The sequence below is a fragment of the Rhineura floridana genome, chromosome 9, assembly GCF_030035675.1.
Source record: "Rhineura floridana isolate rRhiFlo1 chromosome 9, rRhiFlo1.hap2, whole genome shotgun sequence".
Classification (NCBI taxonomy): Eukaryota; Metazoa; Chordata; class Lepidosauria; order Squamata; family Rhineuridae; genus Rhineura; species Rhineura floridana.
In genome coordinates this window covers 95,364,447-95,380,198 of record NC_084488.1, presented here as the reverse complement: position 1 = coordinate 95,380,198, position 15,752 = coordinate 95,364,447, and the positions used below count along the sequence as shown (strand labels likewise).

Genomic DNA, 15,752 nt, shown 5'->3' with positions numbered 1-15,752 from the left:
ACCTTAGACACCACCTTCAAAATGGGTATATGAGTACCAGTTTAACTATTTGCACTTCACTGAGGATAATGGGCAAACAACATATCATCAAAGTCAACTTATCCCAGCCTACAATTCATTGGCCCACGCACAGCTTTAAAATAAGTTTCTCAGGAAGCACTTACATTCTTCCATCTCTGTTAGAGAAGACAAAGAGGCTTTAAAGTGTTTGGGTCTTGTGGGAAAGTCTTCCAGGAAACAATCCCCTCCTTCGAGACTTCCAGGAGCCCAGGTAACTCTCCTCTTTCTTCTAACCTTAAAACATAAACATTATATTTTAAAATATCAAGGCACATAGGAATAGTAAAGCAAGTTAATTATTTTTATATCCATAATATAATTTGCTGATGACTTGGAATTTACACATTGTATAGAGATGACAACTTGAGGTCGAAGCTAGTTCCACCTGATTTCCCCCCCCCCAAATATGTCCATTGCAGAGTGCAATCCAAATGGAGAGGGAAAATTTATGTAAAAAGTATTTACAAGCTTCATAAGCAACTTGAATTCACCATGACTCACCTGTCTGGTACTTTCCCAACTAGCAGCTTAGGAATTCTATGTGGAAGCAACACTACACTATGTATGTAAAGCTTAAGGAAAGTACATGGAGCTATGACCAGCATGAGGCAGGTCATCCACCTTATCATTTTCTCTTGAAAGATCTACACTGGATGCCTATTTGCTTCTGAGCCCAATTTAAGTTGCTGGTGCTTACCTTTAAAGCCCTAAGTGTCTTGGGGCCCAAACACCTGGAGTGCCTGTTCCGATACTAGCTTGCCTGGATCTAAGACAGCCTTTCCCAACTAGTGGGCCACCAGATGTTGCTGGACCACAACTCCCATCAGGCTCAGCCAGCATTGCCAATGATCAGGAAAGATGGGAATTGTGGTCCAACAACATCTGGTGGCCCACTAGTTGGGAAACGCTGATCTAAGATCATCTGCTTCAAGTTCCCTACTTAACACAGCTACGCTATGCTTCCATGCAAAGGAAGGGGCTTTTCTGTGGTGGCACCCCATCTTTTGAATGCTCTCCCTAAGGAGGCATGTCTGTTGCCACCGTTTCAAGTTTTTCCACCTAGGGATTTTAGACTTTAGAGATTTGGGGGCATTTTGCCTTATTCTGCTCTTTAGCTTTTTTTGGGGGGGGGTTGCCTCTTGCCTTCTTGTATTTTGTTATGTTTATTTGTTGATTTTTATTTTATTTTGTATTACTGCATTTATATCCCACCTTTCCTCCAAGAAACTCAAGGTGGTGCAAATGGTTCTCCTCCTCCTCCTTTTATCCTCACAATAACCCTCTGAGGTATATTAGGTTGAAAGACAAGTGACTGGCCCAAGGTCACTCAGGGAGCTTCATGACTGAGTAGGGAATTGAACCCTGGTCTCCTAGGTCCTAGTCCAAAACACTAACCGCTACACCACGCTGGCTCTAGTTCTGGCTGTTTTTAAAGAGAATTCACATACTCTACCCAGGAATTTTTTTGATGATGGGCAGTGAAGAAATATTTTAAATAAATAAAAATAAAGTGTCCTCCTTGCTCACTTAGAAACAGCTGCTACAAGACATGTGGAAGAGCCATCCAAGGTCCTACAACTTTTAACTTATCAATCTTACTTTTAACTCTTGTCCTTGTGCAAAAGAGGATGCTGTCACCAGCATCTCAGTGAGACTCCTTATTTTCTCTTGCTGTTCTTTTTGAAGAGAGTTCTTCTCCTCTAGGATCTGCGTTAGCTGAGAGTGTGATGAAACCTACATATGAAAAAGACCAATATCAATAGTCAAAAGACAAACAGGTTCACAGTAAGATGTACATGATTTTCAAGTCAATTATAAGAGTTTTTACTTATGAACCGAAATAGAGAGCTTACATACACATGCACATTTTGGCAGATATTTATTATCTCAAGTCTACTTCCAATGTATTGGAAAATGCCTTAAATCAAATCCACGACTATGGTGTCTGAAGAAGGGCACTTAGGTCTGCTTCACTGGATCAGTTTCTGTTGGGGCAAAAATTTACCCCAATACATTGGCTAGGATAAAAAAGCACCCCTAACACAAGAAACCAGCTGGGATGTCTAGGATATTTTTTTTGGCTGCATGTGCTTTTTTTTTTTTTAAACAGACCTCACCTCCCCCTGGAATCATACGTGGTTGAAATCTGTACATTGCTTGATAGGTGGCAATGTCCTAGCCTAGAAGGACTATGTTGTAGGTCTATTTTTGCTTCAATCTGCAATGAAAACTGCACCAGGGTAGGATTGTGCCCTACTACTGGCCATGATTAAACATCAGCATAAAATGACACAAGCATTTAAGCTCCTCATCAGTTATGGACTTGAGTCTGCATCCCCAACCCAGTGTGGAAATGGCTTTGTACAAGGGCTGCTATTACAATTCAGCCAGACTCAATGAAAATGGAGATAGCCTCTAAACACAGATCATGGCAGGCTCCCCTGACCTAGAAGGGAAAATAACCTCTGATCCTGATGGTTTTTGAAATTTTCCCACATTGCCCCTTAAGTCTTGGAGAACAAATGATCCTGCAGGTTGATTTCTGAGCTTTTAGGACATGCAGGCCCGCCCATAGCATGTGCGGGGTCCGGGGCAAAAGCATACTTGCCCCCCCCACTCTCTCTCTCTCTATACATATATATATATACACAGAGAGAGAGAGAGAGAGAGAGATTTTATTTACGAATATATGTAATTATAATATTTACATACCATCTTCATTATTCCCTTTGGAAAATAGTGACTGGTGCCCCTGTTTTGACAGATGTGGGATTAAGGCTAAGAGAAAGTCACTTTGCTATGGTATTATTTTCTTGGCTGAGCTAGGGTTTGCACCTGGATTTCCCATATTCAAATAAAATACTTTTCAGTAGCAAATACTTTTCAGGAGAGCACAGTGATGCTTTATCCTCACATGTCATAATATTGGTAAGTTTTGCCTATAGAATTGTCACTAGAATTTCAAGAACCTGGTGTCAATTTTGTTCCTATTGATATATTAACTGCATTAGAAACATCACGTTTAGCAAGAACATCTAGGGCAGCATTAAGTTCTTTTTGAAACATTTTGTTTCTGTGATTTCTTTTTCTCCAAACTGAAAGTCAAATATTTGTATTCACAGAATGATAGTGAAACAAATGGTTGCAGTTTCTTACTTTTTAAGTGAGATGGACTATACAGCACAGTGATGCACAGTGCTAGCGTGAAACACATCTAAGAACAGCTAAGTTATCTGAGCGGTGGCAGCGGCTTGTAATTTTAGCGGCTGTGAGCTGCGGCGGCTACTTTTTACGCGCAGCTCCTATTTGCAACCTTAAGCTCCAGATAGCGGCTGCTGCTCGTATCTTCAGCTGCGGTCTGCCGGTCAGGCCGCTAAAAATATGAGTGCCACCGCCGCCTGAGAGTAATGGAGCTGGCGGCAAAGGAATGAAAAGGTTGTAAGGAGAGCCACAGCCACGGACTCCCAGCAAGGCTCGTCTCACTGGAGACGTGTGAGCCCAAACAGGGGAATGGGAGCTGCCAGAGCCCCCAACAAAGTGCCGAAGCCCCCAACAAAGGGGCTGAGGAGGGGGAAAGAAAGTAAAAAAAACCCACCGCCAAGCATGGCCCCCCCCCCAAAGCACAGGGCCGGGGGCAACTGCCCCGTTTCCCAGTGCCTAGAGGCGGCTCTGAGGACATGAGTTGCATAATACCGTAACCAGCCCTCAGCAATTGAGATTGGGAGTGTAGAGAATAAATGTAAATAATGATATGTAGTAGGGCTGCATGCATGTGTTAGAGAAGATAGCATCTCATTTCCCATCTTGGACTCCAACTCTCATAACCTCTGACCCATTGGCCATCCTGGCTGGGGCTGACAGAAGATGGAGTCCAAGAACAGCTGGAGGGTCAAGGTTCTCCTTCCCTGGCTTAAATACTTCGGATTTCGAAACAGACAGGCAACTTACTTCTTCCAAGCGTCGTTTCAAGTCTTCTATTTCTTTACGATATCTCTTCAGAAGGGCGTCATCATCCAGAACTTCGTTTACTTTGGGGCTATTTTTCATCTTTTTAGCTGTACTAGCGAACTAGGAGAGAAGAGCACATGGACCACTCTTTGAAGTTGCAGAAGCTGGAAGCAACCCTTTCGCGTACAACTCCCTTTTCATTCTTACAGAGAGGTATGAAATCATGAAATGAGTATTTGCAATTAAATAACTACAAACAGGACCCATTCACAAAATGTCACAGTATATCCTCACTAACAGAAGTAGTTCCTGCCAGTTCTCCTCCTGGATAGTACAAGCTATAAGGAGATCAAGTAAGGTACTTCCTCCACTTCCTTTTCCACCCAGTGTTCAACATTCCATGACAACTGCTGAATCAAAAGGGGTGATGGGCAATTTCTCTCTGAGCTGAAAGTCTAGTTCTTTATATAGGTTTACACACAGACTGTGGTCGCCCATTCTAGAACAAAGCAGGCCAGTTTGAAGAAACTGCTTCTTGCCTATTCCAAAAGCATTTGTTGCTTTGGGCAACTTCACTTCTTGTACAGGGTCTTTGCTGTACCATGCAATGCCCAAGGAAGACAGAAGGTCACTCTCTCAGGGGGCAATTGAATCATGGCTACAGGTTAAATCCAAGAAAGTGGCAGAATGCTTTAGCTCTGAGGTAGAGCCTGACTCTAAAAACGAAGCAAATGATACCCCCCCAACACATACCACATGCTAGTCAAGGGAAGGAGCATCTCATGCCCCCAGCTCTAGAAGTTTAGGCTGACCCACGAACAGATCCCTTAGGTGGGGCTGCCACAACGGAAAACTCTCACCTATCTGCTCTAGAAGAGCCACAATTCACCCATTAATAGCTTCATATCAATGGTTTGTAACTCCTTGTCAGACAAAATTGCACACTTTTGCCTGCATTGATTTTGAAGTCAGAAGGTCAAGAGAGAAAATACAACCCAACAAGGCAAATCTAAGTAGAAGACATTAGTTTACCATTTTTCTAGGTAGTGCAATCCTGTTTTTTTTTTTTGGGGGGGGGAACATTGGAGAATAAACTATTTGACCATATGGAAGGGCATTCAGTCTTGAATAAAATTACTATTGCTGCTTTTCTGGTTGAGATTATATTATTTTTAGAAGTCATCCAGCTTCCATCCAATAAATATTCCATGGGCTACTTACAAGCAAAACAATTGTAAAAATGCAATATATCATCATTAAAATAAATAAAAAATAATAAAAAGCAGCAGACAGGTTTTTTTTAAAAAAAACCAAACAAACCATGAGATAGCATTTTTAAAAGTCCACATTTCATACACAATTAAAATGCCTGGGTGGGAAAAAAAGGTCTTCACCTGGTGATGGAAAGACCATAGAGAAGGCATCAGGTGAGCTTCTCTGGAAATACTATTCTATAATGAGGATGAAGAGGATGAATCTGCTGAAAGACCCTCTCCTTGGTAGCCATCCATCTTACTTCTATTTTGGGCACTTGGAACAAGGTCTCTAAAGAGTATCTTAATAACTGGGAGGGATATTTAGGGATGCAATGATATTTTGATAAACTACACACACAAGGTATTGTTCCTCTTCAGGAAAGAAAACAAAACACAAGTTTTACCTGGAGGGTGCTAAGAGTTTCTTCCAGGGATACTGGAGTAACTGTACAGATAATAACTGTCTTAGCATTTCCACCTAGTGAATTCTGAAGAATCCGCGTCAGCTTGCTATCTCTGTAGTTAATGTAACCTCTAGTGAAGGAAAAGGATGAAAAAAATGAAGTTTTTTACTTTTTAATAAAGGCAAAACTGGTCCAAGAGCCAATCTATTATGGCTAAAACAGGGATAGCCAACATGGTGCCCTCCAGAGGTTGTTGGATTACAACTCCCACCAACTCCAGCCAGCATTGCCAATGGCCAGGAATGATGGGAGTTGTAGTCCAACAACCTTTGGGAGGCCACCATGTTGGCTGCCCCTGGGCTAGGATCAAGCAAGAGCACTTTTCAATACAATTCAAACCAAAAAAACTCTCAGTAACTATAGTGTCCTTACCCAGACTGATCGTCACAAAGTTTCTTGATTACTTGGCCCAAGATGAAGAGGCTCCGGTTTATATTGCAGCCTTCTTTAAGTCGAATCCCTATGCATTAAACATTAAACACCATTTTATTATGATACAGCTCCATCTGCAAAATCTGTTCTGCTATCCTGTTGGAGTCAAGCAACGTAGTAAAAAATTCCTGAATTTCATTGCTTTCTTCTTCGTTCCCCATTCTTTTGTAGCACTGGTATCTGCCTGCAGGCTCACAATCTGTATTTTCATATGTGAACAGCACTTAGAGAAAGGATTAGGCACATTATAAATGTTAAACAACAATGCTGGGTGGTATCCAATGCTACCTGTCCACTGATGGAAGAAATCCATCAGCAGAATGGCGGAGAGTGGGGGATGGAAAGAGGCAGTTTTCAGTGATTCCTCATCCCACTCTTAAATCTGCTCCGGATGGTTCCCCAACACTCTGGTTCAAATTTAGGAGGGGCACAGGGCCCTGCAGAGGGCGAGCAACCAAAAATGTCCTTTCTTCTGTTCTGCTGATAGATTTCAGTATTCAGCATTGGATACATCTAATATGTCTTCAACATTATTAGTGGTGCGATGGATTAAGTCATTTAACTCAACCAGTTTGAATGACTGCAGCAAAAAGGAGGAAGATGCTCCAGAAGGCCTATTACCAAATAGTCTCTACAGAGCAAGGATAAGGAATCTGTGGCCCTCCAGCTGTTTTTCAGACAGTATTTATATTCCACCTGTCCATTGTGGAAAAGGTGTTCAGGGTGCGTTACATTAAAAATAACCAAAAAGGCATCCAAGTGTTGCAATGTAAATTCAGCACTTTTTGATTCCACAGAATGCATAACAGTGGCATCTAGCATACTGAATCAGATGGGCATATACAGGAACAGTGGTAGATACATTAAAAAATGAGTTTCAATAATAAGTATTAGTGGAAAGTAGTGAAGCAGTACTTCAGTTCTTAAGGTGGTCAAAAGCAGAAGTCATGTTGTTGGACTACAACTTCCATCATCCCTTAGTGTTGGTCACACCCACTGGGACTGATAGGAGTGTACAACAACATGTGGAGTGCCACAGGTTCCCTATCCTTGCTATAGAGGGGTCAGTTTTATGTACAAGAGTTGGGAGTGTAACATCTGCATCAGGTCTGTGGTACAAATGTGGTTAATTTTACTGCCCAGCTGTATATAAACTGCTGAACTAAAATAAATAAATAAATAGGATGAAGAATGTTAATATCTGCCCAACAACAGCTATTGATTTAGGGACAGATATTTTGTTTTGTTACCTCTACTCCCATCTGATTATCCCCAATTCAATCAGGAACCTCCCTAGAGAGATTTTAGGTCAGTCACTCTCTGAGCCCTACTGACCATACAGGGTTGTTGTGAAGATAGCAGGGAAACCGTACAAATACCATCAAGTACTCCTTTTGATAGGAGTGTAATCAAGCATCTGTATTTGGATTCAGCAGGTACAGAATGAGGGACAACAGACTTCCATGAAAAGCTCATTCAACAGTAGCTTACATACCTTCAGCACCTGTTTGGCTAGCTCTTTCACTTCCTGCCAGATCTACCAAATTCTGAAAATCCAAAGAAGACTGTGTTAGGCATCATTCTTATTAAAGATCTCTTTGAATTACCTCCTGACTGAAAAACTGAATTCCAAGCAGTGCCAGTTTGAAAGCCTGAAGCTCAGCCATGAAGCTCACTGGGTGACCTTGGGCCAGTCACTGTCTCTCAGCCTAACCTATCTCATACTGTTGTTGATAAGATAAAATGGGGAGCGTAGAACCAAGTATGCCACCTTGAACTCCTTGGAGGAAAGGTGGAATAGAAATGTAATAGTAATAATAATGATAACAGGTATGATTTAGTCCGTACCTTTTTCAGTACGATCCACTGATGTCAGTGGAACTTGATTTCGAATGAACATTAGAACTTCTGTGCAAAACAGACAAATCCAGAACAAAACAAGCACTAAATTCCTTTTTGCTCTTTTCCAGGTAGAAGCAACCTTATCAAATACTTCAGAAGTTCATTAACCTTTCCCTCCTAGACTTTCACTAAATGTTTGACTCTGCATGCTCCAGCTCAAACAGGAAGCACACAGGGCCAGCCCAAGATGTTTTGCTGTCTGAAGTGAAGGACACGATGGTGTTCATTCCACCCTTCCCTGTTCCATATAGAAAAGTCAACCAGACTGGCAGATTAATCTTACTTCAACACTGCTGACAGGACAGCGTCTTCTAGTGCACCTGAGGTAGCAGTCTAGCTTAGGGGGCACAGAGCAGGCCGCATGGCACACACACAACTCTTCCCTCCAGATATGACATTTGAGGATTTTCGTTTACAGGAAAGATGAGTTATGGGGGGGGGGACACATGAAAGAGGTGTATAAAACTATGCATGGTGTGAAGAAAGCAGACAGAGAGATGGTTTTCTCCCTCTCATGATGCTGGAACTGAGGGCTGTGATGTTCCTCTATTAGTGTATATATGGTAAGTGCTGTTTGTATAGGAGATACATGGTAAGTGGAATGAAAGAGGAGGGGGGAGTGAATTGGCAGTAGAATGTTGGATGATTGGCTGAATGTTTAAAATGGCTGACAGTATAAATGGAAGGACGTCAGGTAAATCTGGGTGGATGTGAGGTGGAGTGTGGACGTTAGAGGGTTGTTTGGTGGGTTTATGAGAGGAGAGTGTGGAGTTCGGATTAATACTAAGACCAGTACCTCAGGAATAGATGAAACCATATGCTTAAGTGCCTTTTAAAGTAATCTTGTTATCTTTGTTATTTAATAAAAACTATATTTGGTTTACCGAAGGCCTGATCCTTGGCTGGGGTTTCACAGACCAGAAGGGAGGGTAAGGTAATGACCAAGTCTGAAGGGAAACTGTAACAAATGGTGGCAGCGGTGAAGGGGATAATATAACACCACAAGTATTCAGAGCAAACCAGAATTATATATAAAGATCAAAGGGATTGGGGACAGCTTAAGCACTCAGTCACAGAGGTAACCTGATAGAGAGACTCAGGCAGAGTCTCTGGGAATACTGGTTATAGGACGTGACTGGTGGTGCTGCCTAGCAGGGGGATCTGTTGAGATCTGTGCTAGAGCGGGGAGAGAAACCATAAAAAAGGACAGTCCGGACTGGTGGAGTCCCTGGTGGTGCCTAGTGACAGGCAGTAACCACGAGCAGGTAGGAACCTGACAGGGAGAGCCAGGGAAGGGCGTCACAGGGGCCATCAAATGAAGCCGGATATTGGAAAAGTAAGAACAGACAAAAGTCCTTCTTCACACAGCGCATACTTAAACTATGGAATTTGTTCCAACAACAGGTAGTGATTGCCTCCAACTTGGATGGCTTTAAAAGCAAGTAAGACAAATTCATGGGGAATTATGCTATCAATGGCCATGATGGCCCTGTTCTGCCTCCACTGTCAAGACAGCATGCCTTTGAATATCAGTTGCTGGAAGTCACAAATGCAGAGAACGCTGGTGCACTTAGGTTCTGCTTGCTGGCTTCCCTTAGGCATCGGGCTGGCCATTGTGAGAACAGATCACTGAATCAGATGGGCGTTTGGACTGATCCAGCAGGGATGTTGTCTTCAGGCCCGCCCTTAGCATGTGCGGGCCCCGGGGCAAAAGCATAGTTGGGGGGCCCCCCCATTCTCTCTCTCTCTCTCTCTCTCTATATATATATATATACACACACATACACATACATATACAGAGAGATATATATATTTTATTTACGAATATATGTAATTATAATATTTACATATCATCTTCATTATTCCCTTTGGAAAATAGTGACTGGTGCCCCTGTTTTGACAGATGTGGGAATAAGGCTAAGAGAAAGTGACTTTGCTAAGGTATATTTTCTTGGCTGAGCTAGGGTTTGCACCTGGATTTCCCATATTCAGATAAAATACTTTTCAGTAGCAAATACTTTTCAGTAGAGCACAGTGATGCTTTATCCTCACATGTCATAATATTGGTAAGTTTTGCCTATAGAATTGTCACTAGAATTTCAAGAACCTGGTGTCAATTTTGTTCCTATTGATATATTAACTGCATTAGAAACATCACGTTTAGCAACATCTAGGGCAGCATTAAGTTCTTTTTGAAACATTTTGTTTCTGTGATTTCTTTTTCTCCAAACTGAAAGTCAAATATTTGTATTCACAGAATGATAGTGAAACAAATGGTTGCAGTTTCTTACTTTTTAAGTGAGATGGACTATACAGCACAGTGATGCACAGTGCTAGCGTGAAACACATCTAAGAACAACTAAGTTATCTGAGCAGTGGCGGCGGCTTGTAATTTTAGCGGCTGGGAGCGGCTACTTTTTAGTCTCGGAGGTGCTGTTGAGATCCCCTAGACTTTTGGTACTGGGGGATTTCAACGTCCATGCCGAGGCTGTCTTATCTAGCGCAGCTCAGGACTTCATTGCCTCCATGACAACAATGGGGCTGTCTCAATTTTCTACTGGCCCAACGCATGTGTCGGGACATACTCTTGATCTGATCTTCGCCACTGGACATGGAGATGGTGATCTGGTGGTGGGGTGTTTTTCATCTACCCCATTGTCATGGACAGATCACCGCTTGTTGAGATTTAGACTCACAGCGGCTCTTTCCCTCTGCAAAGGTGGAGGATCTATTAAGTTGATCCGCTCCCGGAGCCGGATGGATCCCGTAGGTTTTCAGAGGGCTCTGGGAGATTTTCCGGCTGATAGGACCGGTGCTCCTGTCGAGGCCCTGGTCGCACTGTGGAATACGGAAATGACCCGGGCTATTGACATGATCGCTCCCGCGCGCCCCCTCCGGTGTAGAGCTCATACCACTCCGTGGTATACTCCGGAGCTGAGAGTGATGAAACAAGAGAGGAGGAGGCTGGAGTGCAGATGGAGGAAAACTCCCAGTGGAAACAACTATGCTTTGGTAAGTGCCACCAATAAGTTGTATACAAAAGCGGTAAGGACAGCAAAGAAGCTCTATTTTGCTGCCTCTATTAGATCATCTTTATGCCGCCCAGCGGAGCTTTTTAAAGTCGTGCGAGGGCTCTTACACTCTGGCCCCCACGATACTATGGAAACATCTGAGACCCGCTGCAACGAAATTGCTGGACACTTTCAAGATAAGATCGCATGTATCCGCAGGGACCTTGACTCTGATGTTGTGACAGATGAATCCATTGAAGTGTCCGGAGCACGGCCTTGTCCTTCTTTATTGGATGAGTTTCAGTTGGTGCAGCTCGAGGAAGTGGACAAGGTGCTTGGAATGGTTCGGGCAACCACGTCTGTTCTGGATCCTTGCCCATCTTGGCTAGTGAAAGCTAGCAGGGCTGGGACCACCGGTTGGGCCAAGGAAGTGGTTAACGCCTCCTTGAGGGAGGGAGTAGTCCCTGGTAGCCTCAAGGAGGCAGTAGTGAGACCTCTTTTAAAGAAACCCTCCTTGGACCCAGATAATCTGAATAACTATAGACCGGTGGCGAACGTCCCTTTTTTGGGCAAGGTTTTGGAGCGGGTGGTTGCCAGCCAACTCCAGGCACTCTTGGATGAAACCGATTATCTAGATCCGTTTCAATCCGGTTTCAGGCCCGGTTTTGGCACCGAAACAGCCTTGGTCGCCCTGTATGATGACCTTTGTCGGGAGAGGGACAGGGGGAGTGTGACTCTGTTGATTCTCCTTGATCTCTCAGCGGCGTTTGATACCATCGACCATGGTATCCTTCTGAGGAGACTCACGGAGTTGGGTGTCGGGGGCACTGCTTGGCAGTGGTTCCGCTCCTACTTCGCGGATCGTCACCAGAAGGTAGTGCTTGGGGAACATCACTCGACACCATGGACTCTCCATCGTGGAGTCCCCCAGGGATCGGTCTTGTCCCCCATGCTTTTCAACATGTACATGCAGCCGCTGGGTGCGGTCATCAGGAGTTTTGGAGTGCGTTGCCATCAGTACGCTGATGACACGCAGCTCTATTTCTCCTTTTCATCCTCCTCAGGTGAGTCTGTTGATGTGCTGAACCGTTGCCTGACCGCGATAATGGACTGGATGAGAGCTAATAAACTGAGACTCAATCCAGACAAGACCGAGACATTGTTGGTGAACGCCTTCCCTGCTCAGATGGTGGATGCTTACCCTGTTCTGGATGGGGTTACACTCCCCCTGAAAGAACAGGTACGTAGTTTGGGGGTTCTTCTCGACTCTTCCTTGTCTCTTGAGGCCCAAGTGGCCTCGGTGGCACGGAATGCGTTTTACCATCTTTGTCTGGTAGCCCAACTACGCCCCTATCTGGACAGGGACGACCTCGCCTCCGTTGTCCACGCTCTGGTAACTTCAAGATTGGATTACTGTAATGCGCTCTACGTAGGGCTGCCCTTGAAGACAGTTCGGAACCTTCAGCTGGTGCAGAACGCAGCTGCCAGATTATTGACGAGGACCAGTCGGTCTTCGCATATAACACCTGTCCTGGCGCGTCTGCACTGGCTTCCTATTTGCTTCCGGGCAAGATTCAAGGTGCTGGTTTTGACCTATAAAGCCTTACACGGCGTGGGACCTCAATACCTTGTGGAACGCCTCTCTCGCTATAAACCTACCCGTTCACTTCGTTCAGAATCTAAGGCCCTCCTCTGGGTGGTGTCGGAAGGCAGAGCTGGGGTCCCAATCCCGGGGAGCTGGATCCCGGAGAGTTGGGAGAAGAGTATTCGGATGGATGGCAGAGGGAAGGCGGAGGAACTTCCCCCCTTTGGAGCGAAGACGAAACAGAGGAACTGCCAGTGATAAGGTCGCTTAGCAACGGGGAGCCTGAGCCCTCCCTGGACATTCTCACGCCTCCCCCTCTTTCAGGCTCAGAGCAAGAGGGGAAAGAGGGAGGGCTGCTCACAGCCGAAAAGCGGGGAGGCAGTTTACCATCAGCCCCTCCCCTATCCTGGAATCGGAAACTTCAGAAGAGGAGGGGGTGATGCTTCCCCCCTCACCGCGCACACGCAGACAGCTGAAAAGACAGGAGAGAAGGGGGGGAAGGCGGGCAGTACCTGAGGGGCAGTTAAGGAGGAGCAAAAGATTGCGCGCCCGTTTGGCCCCTTCTTAAAGAACAGGCGGGAAGAAGTCCCTTGCTCTGTCAACTTTCTCCAATGCTGCAGGACCTGTATCCCTGTATTGCTTCATGAGAAAACGCAGTCTTTGTTTGGACATTACCCTAATAAAACACGAATTAACTACAGCCGTTGGTCTGGTTCCTGAGTCACATCCTGGGCCTGACAGCTTGACAGAGCCACCTAAATCACCCTCAACGCTCTCTTCACTTGACTGGGACAAGATGTCAAAGGGAGCAGCGGGGGGGACGAACCCCACTTCTGAGACGGAAGAAGTGGAACTCTTGAGGACTAAGGTAGCTGATTTGCAGACGGATGTTCAAGCCCTGCTAGCAGCAGTCAAGGCGCTGAAGACGGATAATCAAACCTTGAAGGCCACGATAGACCAAATGCGAACAGCCCCTCCAGCTGCCGTAGTAAAGGTTCCCATTGGATTGCCCCCAAAATACGCGGGACAAAGTGATCAGTTGGCAACCTTCGTGGCTCAATGTGAGTTATATCTGGATGTCAGGCACACGGAATTTCCAGACGATGGGGCTAAAGTAGCTTTCGTGATTAGCCTCCTGGAGGGAGAAGCTGCAAAATGGGTGACTCCGTATCTCGTGAGAAAGGATACTGTCTTAGGAAGGTACAGAGGATGTATACAGGAGATGACCGAGATGTTTCAAGACCCGCAAAGGGCTGAAACAGTAGCGTGGCAACTAGGCGCTCTGAAGCAAGCTAAAGGGACTGTTTCCGAGTACACTAACGCTTTTAAAATTCTGTCCCAGGAAACTGGTTACAATGACGCTGCCCTGATGTTTATGTACCGGAGTGGATTAAATGCTGAAATCCTGGATGAGTTGGCCAGGACCTCCCCCCCCCGCTGACCTACCAGGGCTCATCCGGCTATGCCTACAGATAGATCACCGGATGGAAGGAAGGCGCCTGGAAAGGAAGCAGGAGGTCCCGAGATACTCAGCCTCGGCATCCCGCAACAAGACCCTTCCCACTGCAGGGATGGCAGGTAATGCAACTGAGGGACAGGGAGGGGCTAGGCCAAGACTGTCGGAAGAAGAAAAGGAAAGACGACGCCGGGAACGTTTATGCTTTTATTGTTCAAAGCCGAGCCGTCGGGAAACTAGAACACCCAGTCCACGTGCAGGCCGGTGGACTGGGGGCAGCGTTGTATAAAGGCCCCCCAACGATCCAACCTCCCTCAAAGGGGGCGTTGGTCTTGCCTATTTGGATTACAACTTCCAGAGGAGTGGTGTTTAATTCCACTGCCTTAATTGACAGTGGAGCCTCCACAAATTTTATTGATGCAAAGTTAGTCAAGCGTCATGGAATTTCCCGGTGGAAACTGGACGCTCCCCTAGCTGTGGAGACTATCGATGGGAGACCCCTGAAGTCAGGAGGGGTGACACAAGCCACGGAGGAAGTGAAACTTCAAATCCCTGGGCACGAAGAGTTCATTTCGCTATACGTGTCAGATCTCTCGAACTTTGAGGTGATTCTGGGAATGCCCTGGCTAGCAAAGCATGAACCCAAAATAAGTTGGAAGGAGGCGGTGGTGTGGTTCACCTCACAGTATTGCCAGGAGAACTGTCAACCTGAAGGAATCAAGAACACCTTAGCGGGGGCAGTGCAAGAGATCGAGCAAGTGACCCTGCCGCCAAAGTATGAAGAATTCAAAGATGTGTTTGATGAAAAAGAGGCAGAGACTTTACCCCCCCACCGCCCTTACGACTGTGCGATTGACCTAGTGCCAGGAGCCAGCATCCCATCAGGGAGAATCTACTCTTTCACAGAGAATGAGAGGGAGGCCCTGAAGGAATTCCTGGATAAAAACCTGAGGCGAGGATTCATACGCCCCTCACAATCCCCTGCTGGAGCGCCACTATTGTTTGTGAAAAAGAAGGGGGGGAACTCAGACCCTGTAACGACTATCGCGCATTGAACCAGATCACCATCCCCAACAGCTACCCGCTGCCCCTGATCTCAGAGTTGCTGGACCGACTGCGCTCTGCAGAAATCTTCACAAAGTTGGATTTGAGAGGAGCGTACAATCTGATCAGAATGAAGGAGGGAGATGAATGGAAAACAGGATTCTTGACCGCTTACGGACAGTATGAATACCTGGTCATGCCGTTCGGGCTTTGTGGAAGTCCAGGAATTTTTCAAAAATTCATGAACGACGTGTTTAGAGACTTGTTGGACACGTATGTAATCTGTTACTTAGATGATATCCTGGTGTTCTCAAAGAACCAGGAAGACCACGACCAGCATGTGAAGACGGTGTTGAAGAGACTGAGAGAAAATCACCTGTATGCTAAATTAGAGAAATGTGGATTTGACCTCAAGTCTCTAGACTTCCTTGGATATCGAATCTCAGCGGAAGGCTTGGAGATGGACCCAGGGAAAGTAAGCTGCATATTGGACTGGGGCCAACCTGTCACCAAAAAGGATGTACAACGGTTTTTGGGGTTTGCCAATTATTACAGAAAGTTCATTCCAGGGTTTTCCAAATTAACAGCTCCTCT

General features: G+C 45.4%; 1 protein-coding gene across 3 annotated transcripts in view; it reads right to left on the bottom strand.

Moving 5' to 3' along the window:
* The window catches only part of CENPE (centromere protein E), a 76,025-nt gene that overhangs the window by 46,638 nt on the left and 13,635 nt on the right, over positions 1–15,752 (bottom strand). For all 3 annotated transcript variants that reach the window (XM_061585518.1, XM_061585519.1, XM_061585517.1), the window contains exons 9-14: positions 7,656–7,707; positions 6,101–6,188; positions 5,669–5,798; positions 4,009–4,128; positions 1,660–1,794; positions 165–294 (exon numbers count right to left, since the gene is read on the bottom strand). In XM_061585518.1, coding sequence (XP_061441502.1) covers positions 165–294; positions 1,660–1,794; positions 4,009–4,128; positions 5,669–5,798; positions 6,101–6,188; positions 7,656–7,707 — 655 coding nt within the window. The remainder of the gene's footprint in view (positions 1–164; positions 295–1,659; positions 1,795–4,008; positions 4,129–5,668; positions 5,799–6,100; positions 6,189–7,655; positions 7,708–15,752) is intronic.